This window comes from Ambystoma mexicanum, chromosome 6p, assembly GCF_040938575.1.
Source record: "Ambystoma mexicanum isolate Mex_15411 chromosome 6p, UKY_AmexF1_1, whole genome shotgun sequence".
NCBI classification, from domain to species: Eukaryota; Metazoa; Chordata; class Amphibia; order Caudata; family Ambystomatidae; genus Ambystoma; species Ambystoma mexicanum.
Window position 1 is genome coordinate 1,519,433,302 of NC_090935.1, and position 21,843 is coordinate 1,519,455,144.

At 41.8% G+C, this 21,843-nt stretch overlaps 1 protein-coding gene across 17 annotated transcripts in view; it reads left to right on the forward strand.

Annotated features, from left to right (window-relative positions):
- Positions 1-21,843, forward strand: part of NRG1 (neuregulin 1) — a 2,309,699-nt gene that overhangs the window by 1,957,923 nt on the left and 329,933 nt on the right. For 8 of the 17 annotated variants that reach the window (XM_069626364.1, XM_069626365.1, XM_069626363.1 and 5 more), the window contains one exon: positions 9,747-9,814. The exons of 5 other annotated variants lie outside the window; for them this stretch is intronic. In XM_069626364.1, coding sequence (XP_069482465.1) covers positions 9,747-9,814 — 68 coding nt within the window. Of the gene's footprint in view, positions 1-9,746; positions 9,815-10,426; positions 10,486-21,843 lie in introns of all 17 variants that reach the window. 4 more of the 17 variants (XM_069626366.1, XM_069626369.1, XM_069626371.1 and 1 more) reach the window with 1 other exon arrangement.

Sequence of the window (21,843 nt, forward strand, 5' to 3'; positions counted from 1 at the left end):
ACGCAGACCCTTGTCTTTAGGTTGTGGGTTTATTTATGTATTTATTCATTCATTTATAGAGCACGCTATACCCAGAGGCATCAAGGTGCTGTTGCAGTACCAGTTACAGAGACAAAAATTGTAGATTCAGAGATTAGTGCCTAGAATCAGCATAGTGTCATGTGCAATTAGGCAAACTGCCAAATGTTTAGGGACCTGCTGAAGGCCCAGTATGATTGTTCCGCTCTCAGGGTGGGAGGGGGGAGTAAGTTCCGCTGTTTTGCTGCGAAGGTGGGGAAGCTGGAGCCGCCCGCTTTGAACCGTTTGTATTTTGGTTGCAGCAGTTTGCGTGTGTATGTTCGTCTGCGGGCTCTGGAGGATTGATCTTTGTATTTCTGGGTCAACTAGAGAGGAGCTGAGTTGCAGAGACATCTGTGTGTGATAGATAATGTTTTGAAGATATTTCGCTCTAGGATGGGAAGCCAGTGAACGTTTTTACTTGCGGATGAGAGGTGTTCCCATCTTGGTATGTTGAGAGCAGCTTCAGTTATTCAGGATCACCTGTAGCTTTTCAATGTTATGACAGGAGGTGCCAGCAAACAGGGTGGTACAATAGTCAAGCCTTGATCCTATGACTGCTTGTGCAATTGTAAGGCAGCTGTCCTGGCAAAGGAAGGCTCTGGCGGTATTGATCAGTATAGTCGTGTGAGCTGAAGAGGAGGCAATAGCATTCACTTGGCATGTGAGTGAATGGGTCGCATCAAGGTAAACTCCCAAAGTCTTTACTGATGAGACCAGTATTTGGATAGTGTCAATGATGAAAGAAGTGTATTGGGCATTGAGATTCCTGATCACCGCCGGCGGCTCTACCTGTGGAACCTCAGTTTTCTCATTCAGACAAAGACGATGGGTGGCCATCAATGCCTGGATCGTAGAATACACTTTGTTCAGTTTGCAGGTGTCAGCTGGGTAATTGCAAGACAAGGGGAGAAGGATCTGTGTGTCATCAGCATAGTTAGTATAGGATATGCCAATGTCTAGCAGATTGAAGAGGGGTCTGGTGAATGTTGTAGACTGTGGGGGAAACACAGGATCCTTGCGGAACACTGCACAGGATGGGAACCGGTGGGGCTGTGTTATTCTCGGTGAACACTCTCATGGATCTGCCCTTTAAGAAGGAGGAAATCTATGTGGTGGCTTCTGGTGAGAGGTTTGCTGCAGAGGTGAGATGTTGGAGGAGGATTTGATGATCGACCAGGTCCAAGGCAGCTGAGAGGTAAAAGAGGAAGAGGAGGGCAGGTTTGCAGGTTTCCCCCATACCTGATCTCGTCAAGCTGGTTCTTCAGGTCTAGCAGTGTCGACTCTGTACCATGGCCAGGCTGGAAACCAGATTGTCGTGCCCCCAAGATGTGGAGAGCTTCGAGGAGATGTTGAATTTGGATGTATGCTGCTGTGTGCAATATTGCTTCGCAGGAAGGGGACGGTGGTAATGGGCTGATAGTTGTTGGGGATTGCAGGGTGGAGCGAGGGTTTTTTAATCAGTGGGGGTACCCAGGCTTCTTTAAGGGTAGGTGGAACTTGGCCAGCAGAAAAGGAGGTGTTAATTAATTTTGTGATAGCGGGACCAGTTCGTCTGCGCAGTCATTGATAATGGAAGCTGGGCAAATGTCACCTTTACACCTGGAGGGTTTCAGACTCTTTAGAATTGCGGCAACTTCTGACTCCGAGACAATGCTGAAATGAAACATGGGGGGGTTGGAAGGTGGAGTCTTTTGAGCTCACTGGAAGGTGAGTGAATAGCAGTACTAAGGGGGATTTGAGCAGGGATTGCTTCTGATTGATTTTCTTGTGCAGAGTATCAATTTTATCCAACATGCCCTTTTGGATGTTCGAGCACCAAGTTTAATCTTACGGTAATGGTAGAAAGGGGGGCCGCTGGGGTTTCTAATTCTTTCAGAATTTGTAATATCTCTGTCATGTTAGATTTGACATTGGTGATTCTCGTGTTGTAGTAGCGGGATTTAGCCAAGATGATGGCTTGTCTATAGAGTTTTGCTGCTACAGTGAATTGTAGTTTTTGTGTCTCTGTGGGTGTTTTCTTCCACTTAGCTTCCGCCAGGCGTTTTTTGCACAAAGATCATAGTTTAGTGATGTGCCAGGAGTTGAGGTGTTTCGCTGTTTTGGATTTCCTGAGCGCTTGGGGTGCGATGGTGTCCACCGCTGTTGTAAGCGTTCTAGAGTATATGTTCGCGAGTAGGTAAGGGTCATTGGTGTGCAGGTATAGTGGATGTAGTGCCTTTAACAAAGGTGCAATGCTGTCCTTTGTGAGTGTGCGGGAGCTGCACGCCCAGGCTGTTGGCACGGTCGGGCGGGCATGGGTGGTTAGGTTAGTGGGCAAAATGGGAAAGGACTTGATGTGATGGTCAGACCATGGGCTGGGGGAGTTGGCATGGACAGCTACCTGGCAGTTGGGGTCCACTCTCTCATCTAATGTGCAGCCTTTGATGTGGGTGGGATTGTGGATGCAATGTAGGAAGAAACAGTGAGTTGGCAACTGTGGTCGTGTTCAGGTCTGCCACTTCATCAAGGCCAAGGTTTAGATCCACTAGTAGAATTGTTATAGAAGTGGGCTTGATATTATTGCCCATTGTGTGCAAGAAATCCTCTTCAAATGTCAGGATTGGGCCGGGTGGGGGGGGGGGCGATCGACAATGTATATGGTGATGGTGTCAGTGCGTGAGAGGGACAATTTGGTGGTGAGTAGGTCCCAGATCCCTGCCATCACTGCTGAGGTATGTCTAAGAGGGAGGGATTCTTTAGCCATCAATGCTACCCCACCTCCTTGAGCAGAGGGTCTGCCCGTTCTATAGATGGCATAACCAGCGGGGATGGCAAGCAAAAGGGCTGGGCCAGATGCTGCGGGGAGCCACGGTTCTGTGACGGCGAAAACATCAAAGTTGTGGGTAGTGATAGGGTCATTTATGTTGAGAGCATGAGCGGGATAGATCTAACATTGATCAGGACCCCTTTTAAGGGACTCATAGGTGAATCCTGTTTGTTAGGAAGATGTGGTGTTTTGGTCAGGCTTCGGTTCTAGGAAGCCATTGGGGTGTTGTCCTGGAGTGTAGGCCCTGGGGTGTAGGGGCTGGTTTTGGTTTCTAGGTTGTTCGGAGGTATGGATGTCTGGATATGGTGAGGCATTCGAGGTTTGATCAGCCGAGCGTTGTGACATGCCAGAGACTTAAAGGTGAGAGTGTGGGTGATATAGTTTGACCAAGAAATCTATGTTCTCCCAGATGCCTGTTTCTGTGAAGTGTGGTTTGGGGGTGAGTAGTGGCAGGTGGGAAGCAGGTTTTTATGCCAAGCCTGCTGTTTCTCTGCACTGGGCTCAGTAGTTGAGAGGCATGGTGAAGAATGGTATGGGGCTCATGGACCAAAGAGGTATTAGTTATGGCAGAAGCTCTTGGTAAACTTACAGGGCTGGGGTGGTACAAGCCAAGGATATGTGTGTTGCTGTGTCTGCTGCACAGATACGGAGCCCTGTGTGCATGGGTCTGGGCTGTGGGGCAAGGGCAGAGCCCATACTCGGAGAGAGGGCTGCTTTTCTTGTGCCGGATGCTAGAGGCATATGTCAGTGTAACAGGGGCCAAGGCCGTTTGTGCTTGTAGGGAGTGGACAATGAATTTAGCTGGTGTCCAAGCAGTGAAAGTGGTGTAGGTGTGGGTGATGGAGGTCTGCAGGGCATGGGCATCCATCTTGACGGAGGGCGGTTCATATGTATGAGCCTGAGCTAATAGCAACGGTCGGGTCACAAACAGCAGTTGCAGCTATGTAAGACCCGCGCTGTGGCAGAGCTTATCAAATAGCGACTGTAAGGTCAAATGCAGAGGGCTCAGCATTGTAGGCACCTGAGCTCATAGCGGCGGTCAGGTCGCAAACAGCAGGAGCAGCTATGTAAGAGCCATATTGCAGAAGGGCTGAATTGATGGGCTGCAGAGTCCTCCCAGGCCAACGTGCCCAAGCCTTTAGGTTTCCTCAGCCGTGGAAGAACATGGAGGATCTTAACGTGTCACAGTCAGTCCCCCCCGGGGTTGGATGGAGGAAGGATGAGGGACTGGACGTGACCCCCCCTCCCTGTTCTTTGCTTCTAGTCTCTAGGGCACTCCCCTTCTCACTCCCCTTCTCACGTAATCTCCCTGACACCTGCTGAGGTCCACCAGAACGTCCCTTTTTCTGCGGCCTATGGAGCCAGCCTACCCACCACCATTATCCGGAGGCCCAATGATGGCATCTCCTCCTCTTAGCCAAGTCCCTCTTGTGCAGTCTCTCTGCTGGGAACTCCAAGAACCCTCTTCAGCTGACAACTCTTCTCCTCCCACAGTACTTTCTACACAGATCTCCTTCAATGTTCATGGAAGTGGGAGAGAAATGGTTGGCTTTCCTGATCCTCGCAGGCCAAACTTGTGTCTGCTGGAGTCCTACGAACCTCACTCGTCTGCTGCCCCTCTTTGAATTATTACATTGGCAGTGTTGCTAAAGCAACACAAGGGTTAGAGATGTGTCAAGCATGACTTTGCAACCGCAGGAATTCAGCAAACTTTGCTGGGCTGCTCTATTTGTTTCTGTCAATCTTCTTGCAATTAAGTCAAAAAAATGCATTGAAACACCCTCCAATGATGCAGAATACTGCAGCTCCTTTCCCCTTAAAGGTTAAAAATGGTATATTGCTTGAACAGTTGTTGTACTTGAATCACTCGTTGGCAGTGGCCTGACTGATCATTCCTAGAAGTCAGTCTTCTTTGTTCATACCCCTTGGTTGGATGCCTTCCATCAACACATTTTTTCAAAGCTGTCTCTTAAACCTGCAGGTTCTTCTGGTGTCTATTTCAACATCATTGCTTTGTCTTTTGTTTTGTATGGCAAATGTTTGTGTTATATCCATTGTGTTTGCTTTCAGGCACCTGCACAAATCAAGTCTGTTCTCCCTCTCTACCACTTTCATTTCTTCACCCCCATCTTCCACAACAACCCTCTGTTTGCTTGCCTATGTTATTTTGTTTTTTATTTCTTTTTGTGTTTTGGCTTAAAAATAAACCTTTCGCAAATAAAACAAGATTCACATCAATTTAAAATAAGCATATACAAAAGTAAAAAAAGAAAAGAAAGAAGTAGAATAGGAAAATGAAGAAAACAAATGAAAAAGAAAATACACCATAATAAGTTATACAGAAAAGAAAAAAAGTAGCAGAGGAAAACAAAGAAAACAAATACAAAAGAAAATAGATCATAAAATAAGAATTATTAATGTATAAATATAATCAATACATTAGCTTTAAATTCACAAGAACATTCATTGTATATATATTTCTAAAATTCCAGTATGTCAGCTAACAAAATCCAACACAGTAATACTCAGGGAGATTTGTCTTCCTACTTACAATGAGGTCCCAAATGGAATTCAACAGCATGTTTTTGGAAGACCCTTTGAATTTCCATAAATATGAAGCGCGGGCATAGCACAAACTAGTGTTCCAAAGTTTCTATGTCAGATTCTACAGTGCACAATCTTCTATTACATGATTTTGCAAGATATGGTGGAATATTGCTAAAGCATTTTTCTTTTAAGTGGGTGATTCTCAACAGTCGTTCACAGGATTTGGTGTGAATCCTGTCCAATTTCTTTAAATGTCTTTTGATTTTATAAGTTATTTCCACCAAATCAGTTTCCATAAGGCCTAATTTTGTAAGTGATTATGAGCAAAGTTAATGCAATTGGTAAGCACTGTGCAATACTGTGACTTCTTTAATTCGACTGACATAGTAAAAAACGAAATAGGAGTGTTTATTTTTCTAAAAAGGAGGAGGAATTTCCAGTCTGTATACAGCTGTAGAGAATTAATTCCCAACTTGGCACAAATAATAGAAATATGAATGCCCTTAGGAAAATTAAGTACCCATCTCCAAAGACGTTTGTGTTTACTTATATTGTATCATTCACTCAATGCTAATAAAGGTTAAAGTGGGGAATGTACGGGTTGGTGTACATTTCTGGTAAGCAGGATTCGTGTTTCAAATCATAATAAGTACATAATTGTGTCTTTGAGCAAAAGGTCTGCAAAATAAATTAGTGTCATGCATTCTTATTAATGCGGTTAGGTTGTAGAGGTACTGTAAATTCACTCTGAATATCTCGGTCCAAATTCCAGCAATCTAATGCTGATCATTCTGTAGTCAATAATTCAATCTGGAAACATGTTTCTAGTGAAATATTTTACCAACTCACTTTATTTTTAAATCATTTTTTAGATGACACATGTTTCTCTTGTTCTGACCATTGCTGTATTTGCATAATACTTCCCTACCTTGTCCAGTTTCTGCTTAATCTTTCTATCTTCAATTTTATTTGCACCATTTCAATTTTCATATTCTTCAGAGAGTCGTACACTGTTTTAAAACGGTATTTATTTCATTCTTGTTTTCTCTCTTTAGTGTATGTATTCGTTTTAACTCCTTGCTAGTCTTAGTTTGTAAAGACGTTAACAGGTAGATAAAATAACCTAAGGATATACTTGTTTCCAAAATGCAAGCAGGCAAATTTAAAGCCCCTTTGTCTGTCCTTACTTCTTTTCAGTTCTATTTTGTGCCAATCATATTTCCTCCTGATTCATTTTGACTTGCTGGGTCTTGTCATGGGTGAATCCTCCCATTCTTACTTGGCTGCCTATTTATCTTTGTGCTCTTTGTGCTCACCCCTCCCTCACTTTTGCCCTTCATTAGCCGTAACATCATGCTTCAAATTATTCATCCCTACCTCTGCCCATCTTCCTACCACTGTTGTGGTTCCCTGGGGGAGAGAGGGTCATTGATAACGTTAATACTACAAGGCTTGTTATAAGCACCCAAAGGATGGCCTTCACCCAATAACTGGTTTGGCCTATTTTCTCCCAGTTTCACACAGAGTGCTTTTAGTGTAACATTGTCTCTAGGAACTGAACCTTTTTCCAGATGCCACTATGTGTCGTGACTTTGTAATAGCCTGGACCTCACCCTTAGTTAGTTAAGAGATAATATTGTCTCAGAAAAATATTTTAGGTAAATAAACAACATATTCATATTTATTTATGTATTTGTTTCTAGAGCGCCGCAGGCATCAGGGTGCATTACAACTAGACAATACAAGAACAGAAAGAGACAGGACGCCATGGTATCAGTACAGTTATGGAGGGTTTATAGTTCGTCTTGGTATTTAAGCAATGACTATTTGAACATCAAGGTTTTCAGTTTTTTCCTAAACTGTAGATAGTTGGGTTCTAGTCTTAGGTGGCTAGGGAGCTCGTTCCATTTGGTGGCTGCTCTGGAGGGGAAGGCCCTATGTAGTCCATTGGTCTTTTTTGAGTAGCTGACTTTCACTAGCCCTTGGGCCTTAGACCTCAAGGCGTGCTTGGTTCGTATGGGGTGACTTGATTTTTTAGGTAGGCAGGGCCGATCTGAATTGGCAGTGATGAACAATGGACTTTGATTTAAAGATGATGCAGTCTTCCTGGGCTAGCCAATGAAGGGACTTTCTGTCCCCAGTAATGTGGTCCCTTCTTGAGTTTCCTGTGACAGTCCTACCCTACCAGTTATGCCCTACCAATGCCCTGTGGAAAACATTCCTGGGTGGCAATAGCTATAAGACTCTCAGGGAGGTAGCATTAACACTTGATAAAGGCCCCCGATCCCAGGATAAGGTCTGTAGCTTGGGCTGCAGGCTATTTACAAGCGGTAATGCCACCCCACCGAGGGAATTATTGCATAAAAAATCAACTGTTTCTGTTTCATGACCACACCCCACCCGCCATCTTTTTTCTTTCCCCTCACATTGCGCAGCGACATGACATAGTCCTGCTATTGCCAAAAGAGTGAAAGGAACTCATTCTGGCTGTGATACTTCCGTTTCTTCACTAAGTTTTAATTTTGTAAAAGGATGCAAAAAATAAAAGTTCAGAGATGTTGATTTAAATGTATGGATGATGGTTTTGGTGCTTGGTGGCAATGCAATACAGACTGCATGCACGTCCTTGTGAAAATGTCAAGTTGTATATTTACAAAGACAATTTTCCTTGTTGTGGTCCCATCATTGTATCAGCTTGCACCAGTAGTGAACAGGTACAATTGGCCAAGTCATCATAGAGAAACGGGCACTATCAAGCTTTTTAAATGGAGCCCATTTCTTCTTTAGCTTTGCTTGGATAAACGAATTCAAATGACTATATATCCGATATTTATTCATAATCTATATTAAATGGAAGCAATGTTTTTATTTTCAACTAAAGCAGCACATTGATTTAAGTGATGTAACTCACGGCACTGGACCACAGTATCACACAGATTGAAAATAGCATTATTTAGGCATTTCATAAAAAAACTTTTGATTTGATAAATTATTCTTATTCGTATTATGCAAAAGGCATACGCTGCTTCCAGTTAATTTGAGACAGACCCAGTAAGGGTAAATGCATAGTGCTCTTAGAGCCTGATTCACAAAAACATTTTCATTGGGATTTTTGTAAATCGGGCCTTAGTGTTCATGTATATATAATCCCCTAGTTTTGCCGGGTAGCAGAATTTGTACATATAAATGTAGTGGGAAATCCATTTGTATCAAGCCTTTATTTAAAAAAAAATAAAAATGGAAAAGCAGGTGCTGTGATACGCCTTCCTTGAGGTCAGTCATGTCCTTCATTTTGGACCACCAGTTGTAAATGTGGAGGGGGGTGCCCTATGTGGGCTTAAATAAAAAGTGCTCCAGATTTATTATGAGCTGAGCTCTGTGCATACGTTTTAATTTTTTTGTTTAACTTCATCTTCATGAGTTTGATAAAGAAACACTGGGGATTTGGTTCAGTTTCACATTCAGTTTTGTCATTCGGCAATTGCGATTTCCAAACTCTAATTGCAAAACAAAATCCTAAAGTAGCACCAGAGACTCAAAATATGTACATATTTCATGTACTGTACATTACTCGTCGCATTACATCTGCTAGCGTATGTTGTTTGTTCCGCATGTCCATAGTCTCCTATACGATTTTCCCATGCAACTCAAGAGGCACAGAGCAACTTCCCACCTTCTAGGCTGTGCTGGTTGTATCCTGTATAGTCTGGCAAAGCCGATTACAAGCTTTCCAGGTACTCCAGTTGGAATGACATGTAGGCCAGAAGCCCCATAACTGTTGTGCACACCCCAGTGGAGAAACTATTTGTCATACAAAACCCCCCCACCCTCCCGAACACCCCATCTCCCCGGACACACACATACCCCTGCAGTCAGTGGATTAGGCAAGATTTCATGGCTGGGTGGGGCTGCACAGTATAGACCTGGGCCTAAAGCACAGGGTGGCTGCGTGCTGTGGCTGTAGAAGCTTTTGACATCCTCCATCGTGTTGAAGTAAGGAGCAGCCCTGGAGGGACCGATATTGAGTTTACTCCTTCTTAAAATGTGTCAGTATTTTGTCTGGGGCAGTCTTTCCCTTCATTTAATATTTAAACACTTAGGGCCTAATTCACAGAGCCGTTTTATAATGGCAAAACCCCATTGAAAAACGTTCTGTGAATAAGGGCCTTAGAAGGGCCAAATGTTCATGTTCATTCTGGTTTGCAGATTAATACTGTTTTCTAATGAAAGCATTCCCTTTTGAGGCTACCCCTATCACGTCTAGGGGTCTTGGTAACAGTCATAATGCTTCAGTAGTTATTGGTGTCTTGCTCATCACATTTTTGCCCTTTAGGTGCCAGCCAGGATTCGCTGGAGCGAGATGTCTCGAGACTGTTCCTTTGAGAGTCATAGCCACAGAAAGTATGTCAACATAATCTAATCTTTGCTTTCTCTCCCCCGCCCTTCTTTCAACTTGCAGCAACAGAAAAGTCTCTGCTACTTGGAGTCTTCATGTTTCAGGTGTGACTGTTTCCCTCTCTCTGGTTCTAACATGGCTTAAATTCAAAGCTGAACATTCTGAAGTATCTTTATGTTTTTGGTTTTCTGATAGAGTTTTATCAAATCCAAGGAGCGATTTGTCAGTTTGAAAGTACCTATCCTTTGAAAATTGTCATCAGATTATGTAGTGCTTTTGAGCAAGCCCTACTTTTACATTGGATTCCGATTGGTTGGGAGTGTTGCATATATTATTGGCCGAATGGACTGATACCGGATATAATCATGGAAAACAGGAAAAGTGGAAACTTTGCTATCTGCACCTGGAGAGCAGTTTTTGGCCCAGCCCAGAGCATTGCTAGTGTGTACTTTCCCCTTACACATTAAGCCATGTTGATAGCCTGAGTCAAGAACCAGTCCCTGCACATGAACTCATCAAGTGCAAGATGTTTACTCTTGAAGGATCTCCTTTCTTTGCATTTATTCATCTCTTCTATTTTCTCTGTTTTTCTCTACTTTTTTTATCTTTCCTCTCAGGTGCCCAAATGAGTTTACTGGTGATCGCTGCCAAAACTACGTAATGGCCAGCTTCTACAGTACGTCTACTTCCTTTCTGTCTGTGCCTGAATCAGAGCATGCTTAGTCAATGCCGCTGTCTTATTGCTGCATCTTTTCTCAGACTTCTTCTTGATCTACATGTATTTTTCTTTTGCTGTTAGGTCTATTGCTAATTGCCGCTGCCTGTAGCATGCAAACATAATAATACAGCAGTGCTTATCTGTGTAATCCTTTCTCGTTTGATGCTGTTAATGTTGTTGTGTATTCAGCATGCAAGCTGTAGATGAACATAGTAAAGCATATTTTAGACGCTATCAAATCGTATTTCTTTGGTGCCTTGGATTGTTAGGCCTGGAGGGAGTGCAATGACGTTGTGTACTTTTATAAGAGGTACGTTTACACGATAGAGGGGAGGCTTCAACATATGCAGTGGGCTATGCATAACTAGTGCTCACATTTTTTGCTTGGGTGTTTTATGTAAAATATGCAGTTCAGTAAAAATAGTTGGGTAAACACAAGCAGGGGTTCTTTAAATCTGTGTATTTCTAACGTGTGTGGTAAAGTTAATCAATTAAATCACAAGTAAACAATTATAATGCCCCTTTTCACAGTGCATGAAAATGACACAAAACATATAGATCTAGGGCACACAAAGAAAAGCTCCACTTGTAATTTTGTTTGGCTTGGCCCTGGGCCTATTAATGAACGAATTGTGTATGAACATCCTACCTATTGTATTTAGCGGGGCATGCAATTGGCACTTGACTAAATGTGTAATGCCAGTTTGACAATGACCGGATTACTTACCAGTAATCTTCATTACTCTGAGCCCACGCTTTCCTTGTCACAGTCCTTACTCTAAGAAGTGAGTCCTCATCAGGGAGAAAGGTGATTCAAATGCCCCTCCACCCACCCTAAAGCAATGTTTCTCTTCTCATTGATTTTACTGCTCCCCTAAGCCAAGTATAAAAGCACCTCTGACTCACCAAGACTTCCTGTTAGAGAAAGAAGTGGATTAAAACTACAAAAGGGCTTTGGAGGGAGGGATCTTAATGACTGTGACGAGGAAGACTTTGACTTTGAGTAATTAAGAGTACATGTAAGTAATCAGGTCAGTACCTCCTCTACCGTCTTTCTTGTCGCAGTCTTTACTCTGAGAATATACCAAGCCAGTGAATTCATGCTGTGATAGCTGGCTTATTTATGACATCATAAAACAGTCATAGTCCGGAGACACCCTGAGGTAGCAGATACCTCAGAAAATGCACATTGTGTCTTGTGTAGTGTGGGAAATGACCAAGAACTGCAGAGCCCTTACCCCTACTGCCAGAAACTCTAGGGAAGCCATCGGTATCTGCCATCTTCCTCTGTAACTGAAAGGTGTATAACATAAAAAGTCCTAGGCCTTATTAATCGATCAACTAAAACAGTGCCATAGGGTAAATCTATGGACAGCACAGTGCAGACAATAGAATTTGTCAACTACATGTGCCCATAACCCCATCTACATTTATTTCTAATTGAAACACCCGGAAGGCCCCACACTATAGAACGTGCCTGAAGATAAGTGTAGCCTCTGATAACAAAGAAATCCTTGCTAAACATAGGGGAAGCAGGTCTTGACTGACATTCTAAGTACCGGATAAAATCAATTGATATCCTATACCATTGGATTTTCAGAAGGCCTCCAAATTGAAAAAGAGGCTGGACGATTAGGTTTGTCAAGCAATTGTGACCTTTTTCACAGTGAGATCACAATTTGTCTCTACACCGAGAAGGTCCAGCCCTTTTAAGAGCACTACAGTGGTAATGTGTGCAGTGTAAAAAACAAATAGCAGACCATAATAACTAAAGGGATGCCAGAGCAAACCCCTGATGATCAGGGATAGCAATATCAAGGACCTGCGGCATGAGACAATTCAGAAGGTGGCAACTGACAGTTGGTAGCAGACAAAGGCCACCCACACAAGGGCAGATCCTGCTTAGCGCTAAGTCATGCACCAATTTGCCAAAAGCGACACAGCCTGAGAAGAATCCTCAAAGTGCCACGTATTGTGGAAAGGAATAGAAAACAGAAGGAGTGAAACGTATAAGGCAAGCCAGTCTTAAAACAATAGATAGTTGTCCCATTGAAACTGTACAATTCGGCAGCAAACCACATCATCAAACGCTCAAGGCATCTTTGGAGAGCCGACTGACCTCAACAAGATAGAAAGCAGACAAAACACACTTTATAAGATGACTACCCTAATATTCAAGCACTGATATTCCAATCCCTGTGCAAAATAGGTCAAATTTGACTTCGTATATAATGGACTTGAGCAAATGCCTGGCAACAGCATAAATGAAAACATCTGGAAAGTAACCTAAATGGAGAACCCGAGTGTTGACTAAGAGATAGCCCTACCCTCATGAGTTGGAACTGAAAAGGACAATCTTACATAAAAACAAATAAAGGTAACATTCCCAAATGAAAGTACTGCAGTTAAGAAACCACAGATTAAAACCAAAAGGACTCGAACCAGAAAAATAAAGCTGTGATTGATGAATCTAAAACCATAAAAACAGCAAGAGTACAAAAAAGACAAAAGTCAGCAGTATAGGTTAAAATTATGTAACGTGAATGGAAATAACCCAGTACAGACAATATTGGGTTCATAAGATAATGTATCTAAAGGAGGCTTGAATACAGGCCAGACCAGATACAGACAGGGCTCATATGAAAATATAACACCAGTTAGCGTGCCCTTGCGCCTGCTTATGAACAAACCTCAAGTGCATAACTTGTCGATTTACAACATTATCATTAATCATTCTCCATGAAGGACTTCAGCTTTGATCACGTACAGTGAAACATTGAGAAAACCTTGCCCCTTAAAGAGACATATTTTACAAGTAGCTTATTGTCAGGAGCAGTACAACTGAAAGATGTGCTCAGAAACCTTATGCATAGCTGGTCAGGACAAGAACAATCTTCAACCTCTGTCGACTACCTTCAATGACAGCTAAATATATGAGTTGTGCTATCACAGAAAATGATTTTTATTACCCCAATAAACCAGACTTCTAATTAGCGTTGTGCTTTGTAAAGTTGAACCAAATGGTTTGACTTACCCCGCCACATCTCCCCGAAGGAAAATTACTTTACATTTTTTGTACATTCATTCAAGAAAAGTAGCAAACCGTGCAAACCATGGTAGATGTTCTTCGCTTACCCAAAGCCTATAATCACAGAGTATTTTAACACAACCTACTCATACACCTTCTATTTGAAATAGCAGAGTGGAGATTGCCTTCACTCCGACAAAGCAATGTCTTGTTTTGAGTTTCAGATGCAATGAGCATTAAACTGCTGCCCTGATTTCTCTTAAGCACTTGCAGTATTTGGTAGTCATTACAAACCAAGGCACTGGGAAATACAGAAGTTCCTTTAACAAAACCATTTATCAATAGTATGATGCAATATCTACATACATGTCCTAGGTTTATACTATGCAACACTGATATAACTTGTGTGGCACCCTCTTGGCTTGTGTTACAGGAAGGTTGAAAGGCAGAATCAACACTGTCAGGATTCAAACATATTGAATACAGACCTAGTAACACATTGGGCCGCATTACAGGTTTAGCAGTATCCTTGCCGGTAAAACCGGCAGGCTGCTGCCAAACTCGCAGATTTTACCGGCACCCGAGAATGAGCAATTACCGGGGCATTCTGGCCCCACCAGACCCGGTATTGGCCCATTCATGGGTGCCGGTAATTCTCAATCCCCATTCCAATTTCAGCCCCATAGGGCTTAATGGGAATGGGGAGGTCGGATGCACCGGCACTGTTAATAACGGTGCCGGTGCATCCGACATGCTGTGCTCGGACCTGGCGGGCAAAAAGGCACCTGCGAGCACAACTCGTAGTTTGCCGGTCCGGGAACTACAGTACCGGCAAGCTTACCAGTATCGTAGTTCCTGGACCAGCTAACTTGTAATGAGGCCCATTTTCAGTTCACTGAGCGTGCTGTTTTCTTTTTTCCTGTGTGAACGTAATCCAGAGCAGTATAACACACAAGTTCAACTTCCAACCCCTTGTGGGTGATTCCCAGAATGGTTTCCAATTATTTACTTGCAATTAGATTCCGTTGAAATACAACTGTAAAGCGTTTTTCAGTGATAGCAAACCCTGTGTTGAACATACATGTCCAAAATAATCCTGGTAGAAGGAAACATTAACACAGGGCAGAGAAAAGCAGGCTAGACCATCCCAATTCTGAATTCTATGCCAATTTGCAGAGATGCCTGAAGGCAGCCACATTAACTGATTCACTTCAAATGTTGCATTTGAAAGTTTACCATAGTAACCAGAGAGCAAGTTATTTCACAAGAGCAGGAAGTCCTGATGGCACACACAGAAAGGACAAACGTTCCCTATTGCTAGCAACTCTATTCCTCTTACATGAACCACTGGAGTGAACATACAACCAACTCCCAATGTTATCCAGTTCTACCTGGAACCAGCTGTAAAGGAAACATTGGAGTGGGGGTAGGACAGAGGGAACATTTTCAGTAAGCCAGTAACTCTGCCAATTATATCATTATTCCTATGCAATCCCATGAGCATTGTCAGTGTACTTGTAGTCAACCCTACAGACCCTCAAACTAGGGCAGCATCATTTTAGTAAACACAGGATCCAAAAGAGGCTCACGAAAGCAAGTGTGCCCATCAGTGCCTTTTTCTGAGCAGGAAAGCCCTATATATGAAATTCAAGCACAGGTCTGCCAAGCAGTGCCTGTTTATGTGTGAGCGAGATCCACACGATCTGTATGATGCACAGGAGAGCATGTTTCCCCAGCAGTACCTAAAATGCAATTGCAGTGGGGGAAGAGGTGAAAGCAGCATGTGAGGGTAAAGCTTGGCCAGCAATTCCCTTCTTCCAGAAAGCTCGCAGAAAACAGTGGTAGCTATTTCTCACTTCTCAGTCACAGGCCCTGGCCAGCAGAAATGTAATTACAGAATATCTTTTTTATAAATGCAGATTGCACAGAATCTGCTGGGCCAAATGGCCAGGGAATGTCCTAAAAGGGAAGAACAACATATCTGCAACAGAAAAGTATCCACAGGCATGTTCAAATAGCAGAATCCTACTTACCTATGACATGCTGGAGGAGGAGAGCACACGTGAACCTGCCTCCAGCTAGGACAGACAACACAGGAAATAAGGCAAAGGTACTTTTATTCCAGGCTTAGGGCGGGAGTTAAAAAATGGTAAGAGAAAAACGTGTTTAGTACAGGTCTCCTAGGTGAGGACTGTGACGAGGAAGATGGATAAGGAGGTCATCATTGTTTTCCTGATCATCTTGACAAATTATTTGTTAAATTATGCTAAAATGTTGGCTTTGCAATAGTGATCTTACTAGCTTAGCTTTAAGGTGCAGACACATCGAAATTCATGTACCTCAGTTGCAGATTCCATGTTTATTTCATTATTTGTATCAAGCGTGCATCAAACATGTTTCTTCCAATGCACTTTTGAGAACATGGGAGTTTTGCATTATGCATGTTCTGTTGTGTGTTTTGCTTTGATGTACAAAGTTAAACGCTAAATTTTAACACTTTAATAATGACAATGGAAGTTTAGTATTTAGTATTAATTGTTTTCATCTAGTTGATAATGGAACTACATTTACAACTATATTGTCCAAACTATTAAGGTAAAGGGTTTGGAGCCAGGCTCATGCTTTCAAATCATCTGTCTGGAAATTTCTATATTTGTCTTGTGAGAAAGAATCGCTCTTCAAATGTGACCGAGCAGAAGGATAAAGATCATTCTGAAATGTATACCAGATCAGCTCATATTGTTGTACAAGAAATGGCATTTCTAATGGTGGGGTGAGAATAGACTCGATAACTTGCACCTTTTATGGGAAGTAAGTTACTGACACTTGCCCCTAACTGGCTGGTATCACCTGCTCCTTAACGAACATGGCTGGGATTAGGATATAACAATGGCTGACAAACTATATAGCTCTGCCCTCTGAAATTCTACTTTTCTAGACTTGCCAGTGCTTTTGCAGAAGAGATTCATGAGAAATCAGTACCTGTTAGCATTCAATGAAAAAGGCGAGTAGCTGACGTTGATTGGTCCCGCCTCACCAAAGATGGGCTGCTTTATCAAACACATTTTCAGGTCAGAGGTTTATTTAGGGCTGTTGGTGGTCCTGCTCCTGGAAGAATGAAATCATTCCAACATTTATTAAACAATTCTGAGCTTTATAAACAGATATCATTGCAAGCATAGGTATGACCAGTGCACCCCTCTTACTATTCACCTCTCTTTTAGGGCGAGGGCATGCTACGGTCTTGCTCTCCCTATGCATGCATGTCCCTTTTTTACAGAAAAACCTGCAGGGAGATTCCTGGTGTTACTGAAATGAGAAAATATGAACTTATTTTATAAAAACCTGGTTTTAGATTAAAAAGACACATTTGTCGGAGCTATGACCTCAGTTTAGCTAACTTAATTCTGCAAATTATTCTAAGCAGCCATATATTAGGGATGCATTTAATATTCATATTTAGCACATTATATCAAAGTTGGACCATTCAAAACTCAAGTCGATACATACTTAGTAATGGCAGGAGATTATTTCAAAATGCATTCAACGGAGATTATGGTTCAGACCATGTAATCAATAAATGAACATTTAAACAGAAATAAAGATTTCCTGGGCAAACCAAATGAGGACATGTGGAGAAAGCTTTCAGCTGTCAATAAGTAGCCACAAGGTACTAAAAGAAAACCAGTGTAATAATGTTCATTGTTGCCACCAATGAAGAGTAGACCATGTTTCACATGGTAATTCGTTGTCTGAATCAATTTCCATCAAATACAAGCCTTGATTTACTCAGTGTAGAATCTGTGGTACGACTTAACTGCCCTCCTGTTGAGACAACCACCGGAGACAACAAGTAGACATTTAGCGTCCAAAAGAAAATCCATTCTAGGGAAACAGAATGATAACTAGGACCGTGTAGAACAAGGATTCTAGATTCCGAGACCTACACCAATGATGAAATGATCTCCAATGATGACTTTAAGTAGCACTGTGGAAGGCCTTCTAGATTGGTGCACAGATACTACTGTTTCTCTTGAAATATCCTGTGTCTGCAGTATATCCCATTCATCCTCCAAACTAACCAGTTGGAATGATTGCTTGCCTTCGTTATTGAGGACCTTTGACGAACCCTGTGTGGCGAAGAAAGGAGCATCCAGACTGCTCTTGCTGACATCTGTGCCAACAGATAAAAAAAAGATAATTCTGGGCCAACGGGAACCACTAGAAGAATCTGATTACTTCCCCTGATTTTGCTGAGAACTTAGAGTGATAGGTAATAAATGCATAAAGCAGAGCCATGGATCTCTTCAGGGTTAGGGAATTACCCCGTCTGCCCTTGGATGTGGACAATGTGTGCAAACACCTTGACAATCCAGCATTGTCTGTCACATAAGATCTATCCAAAGGTCTACAGACTTCTGACACATCTGCATTAACAAAACAGAGGAAAGAGAGAGTTTCTGTGATTCAGGGAATAATCTGCAAAATTTGCCCTGCAAACTGTCCAGTGGCTTGATGTGGACAACCATCAGGGGGAGCAGATGCACCTCTTCCCATACGCACAACAGTCTTTAAGCTGCCCTCTTCTGGCTACTTTGTTGTCCATTCAAAAGAAAACTATTTCACAACCAAAGGGACAAAGGCCTGCAAAGCACTTAACCTTGCTGCAAACACCTTCCAACTTGAGGCCCTCATCCAATCCTCGATGGACCATTGACCCTGAACTGAATTGCTTTGTTCCCCACCTGATATTGCTGTCATCTATGGTCACAATTGCTTGAAGGAAAGAATTCAAGAGAACCTTCAAATTTCATTGGAACTACGACCATGAAATAATTCCTAAACCTCAAGGTCCAATTGCCATGGGGACTGCCAATCAAGAGGTTGCAATATAGGTTACTCTACTTACATCCATTGGCTCACTGCAGCACACAGGAGGCAGATTCACACATGTGAGGAGTACTACTTTCAGTATCCAATAATATGTATGTCTAGACTTCCCTGAAGAACTTTAGATGCCTCACACTGATAACCTTCAGCCACAGTTGCCACAGTCATCTGCACCGACTCTTCTGAATTGGTGTAGATTATCCCTTGGTCTACCACTCGATTTTCTATGTTCATTCTTGGAAGCTGTTATGCCTGCTTCGTGTATGATGAAAAGAAAATGGCTGTACTGCACACCCAGGTGTCCTCACCTGCATCAACACAACCAGTATACTTGCTCTCCTTAAATACTTTTATGCATCATAAAGTAACTGTTGTCTGTAAATAGCTACCCTCAGCTAGAATTACTAGGGTAGTATCTTTCTATGTTCCAATACTTCATGTGAACAGTGTCTTGCTGCAACATGTTCTAAGAGCAGAAGGTGATTCTCTAATGCCATTGAAAGCTGGAACCAGCAGGAAATACACCTTTTTCTCAACCCCCTCAAGGAAATATGAATAATTGGCCCATGTCTACTGATGTATGTGCACATTGAAAGTCCATCATCAATAACTGGGACATATCAGTATTGCATCTGAAAGACAAATGCAAACAGGCAATCACTTTTTTGTAATGTCCATTAAACTCACCTGTACATCAGTGTCTCCGAGTGCAGCCTTCGACCAACTGAGGAAGTCTTGCTGCCAGCCTTGAAAGAAGGCAATCTGTCTGTTATGAATATGCCAGGGCCTTTTTGAAGCCCAAAATTGTATTTCGCTTCTGCATGAACCATACCAGGGAAATCCTTGGAAGCTCTCGCCATTCACAGAGGACCACATTCTTTGCTGATTTCACCAAAGGGAGATTAGGAGGAACCAGCTGCCGAAAATACCAAAGTTGCTGCCTTATGGACTGTTCCAGGCACCTTAAACTTGAAGTCTCATGTTTTTACTAACCAGGGCAAAAACTCTGGGTAATTCCCCTTGAGAATAGATGTGCTCCTTGGTTCATCATCAATCAACCCCAGAGGCTGAAATGTGTATGGGAAGAAGGGTAGGATAGAGGCAATTCTTTTTATATGGTTGGTCTTTAATTCTACAAGCCTCTTGGATGCCATCCTTTACAAGGGTCTCTGCTTTCTACCCCATATTAGTACTTCTGATAGCCACTAGGCAGAAACCAAAGGACTCTTATGAGGAAGAAGGGCTGCTCTCTGCCACTATGGTTCCTTTAAGCACATGTCTTCTTTGGTTCTAGACTGTTAATTTCAAGCATGCCCTTCAGCAGAGTCTCACCTGGATAACTAACAATTCGCTTTTTTTCTAGTTTGACGCATTTTTGTGCAATCCCCCTGTTAATTAATGATCACTGGTGCACTGCTCATGCACATTCTATCCCATCCACTACTGCTGTATAGAAGACCATACAGCTAACTCCTGCTGCTGCAACCAGGCCACAAATTCAGCAACACTTACTTGACACGCGCTGGTCAGTCTTGTGGGGCCACCTAATTATTAGGGACTGGTATAATGAAACAGATTGCGAGGCAATGCAAATATTGGGTAATAATAATTCACTGGGGATGCTGAAATCTGTGAAGAACCCTATAACTCAAAAGTCACAGACTTGTGTTTTTGTTTTGAATCCTGGGATGCTACAAAATAAAACACTATAGTATTATAAACTCTCATGGATATGTAACCTTATTCATAGAATGATTTGTTGTGAGAATTATCCTGAAAGCTACTGTTAAGCAGCCAGCAGTGCAATACAATCAAACATAAGAAACGCACAGAACTAGTTTAGCAGTTATCTCTACCACATCCACACTAAAATCTATCTAACCTCCATTCCTGGAAATCTTTCTCTGCAGTTCTGGGTGTCAACATATTGGAAATTATAATTGCTAAATGCTGTGCCAAATTTCATAAGGTCAAGAGAAGTGAAACACATTTTTTCACAGTGAAAAGGATGACACTCCACGACCAAGTCTATACAAAAAAAGTGATGTATGTTTTCTCTGCCGGTTCTCTTGCTAGATCATTGGCCAGAATATATTCCATTTTAAATTACGCAAAATTATTTCATATTGAGCTAGTTTGTTGTAAATTCTATTTTAGAAGATACAATTCCATGTAGCTCATTTACAACAGTAATCAACAGTAATCAACCATTAATGTCATAATATGTATGCATGGGCATGTCACTCATTTTCTTAAATACTTAACGTGCTTTCAGTGCAACTGATCTATATCATAAAGGTATGTGCTAATGGCTCCATTTGGAAGAAATCTTAATTGGATGCTTATGCTTAACCCCTTCTACATGATCTGATTTGCGCCTGTGCCTGCAATAACCGATTATTTAAGTAGTTGGCATCCTCTTACGGGATGTGAGTGTTATGTTATCATCCTAAACTTGGTTGGAATATTGCTGCTGTTCTTAATTTCATCACTTCAGAAATAAATGGCCTAGGAGAAATAACTTGTGAAGTGCAGTTCTTGTAAATGAGTATATACTATGAGGTCACACCATCAAATTTAAATCAAAAGCCATATTTTAAATTCTGAATAAAATACCTCTGGCTTTTAAGTAGGTGATTATGACCGAAAAAACATATTGTAAGGCATTCTTCATAATTAGAACACACTTAGAATAAATGTAATGAGCCAAGTGTTAAGTTAGATTTAGTTTGTTAAATTCCTGAAGCGACTACAGATAACTCTTAAACACAAGTAAGTTTTTGCTCCCAGCTTTTGTTTTTTCTGACTGGATGGGCAATAGTATACAAAACACTTAGAAATAAATGATGGCAGACAATAAACCAACTTGGTTAAATTTGTGTGTTCTGGATAGTAATGTCATTTTTTAATGGGGTATTTGGATATTAACATTAGTACTAAAAGTAAATCACTTAATTCCTATTGCAGAATAATTGTCCACAAATGCTGCTGAGCTCTAGGATGCAGATTTATCATTCTACTTAATTGGAGCCGTTGCTATGTTTTATCATTATTTAGAGCATCTGGGTATGCTGCGTGTACCCTAATATATAAATTACCACTGCACTTTCATCAAGATCAACCATCCCAAATACCAATAGTTATAATTACAAAAATAATTAAATTCTTATTGTAGAAGTTGTATAACGAAAGGCACTATCCAATTCGAAACAAGTATGAAAACAGCATACTTCTTTCTTTATAAGAGCTAGATTTAGCACATAACTATTTTCTTGTGATTTAAATCATCTAGTTAAATGAAAGTCTAAATTATTTTTGGGGCTGTTTAACCAACCGAAACTCCTAGGTGCAAATCTTTTTTTCACTAAGGGTCCATAAAGCCACCCTGGTGCTTTGTC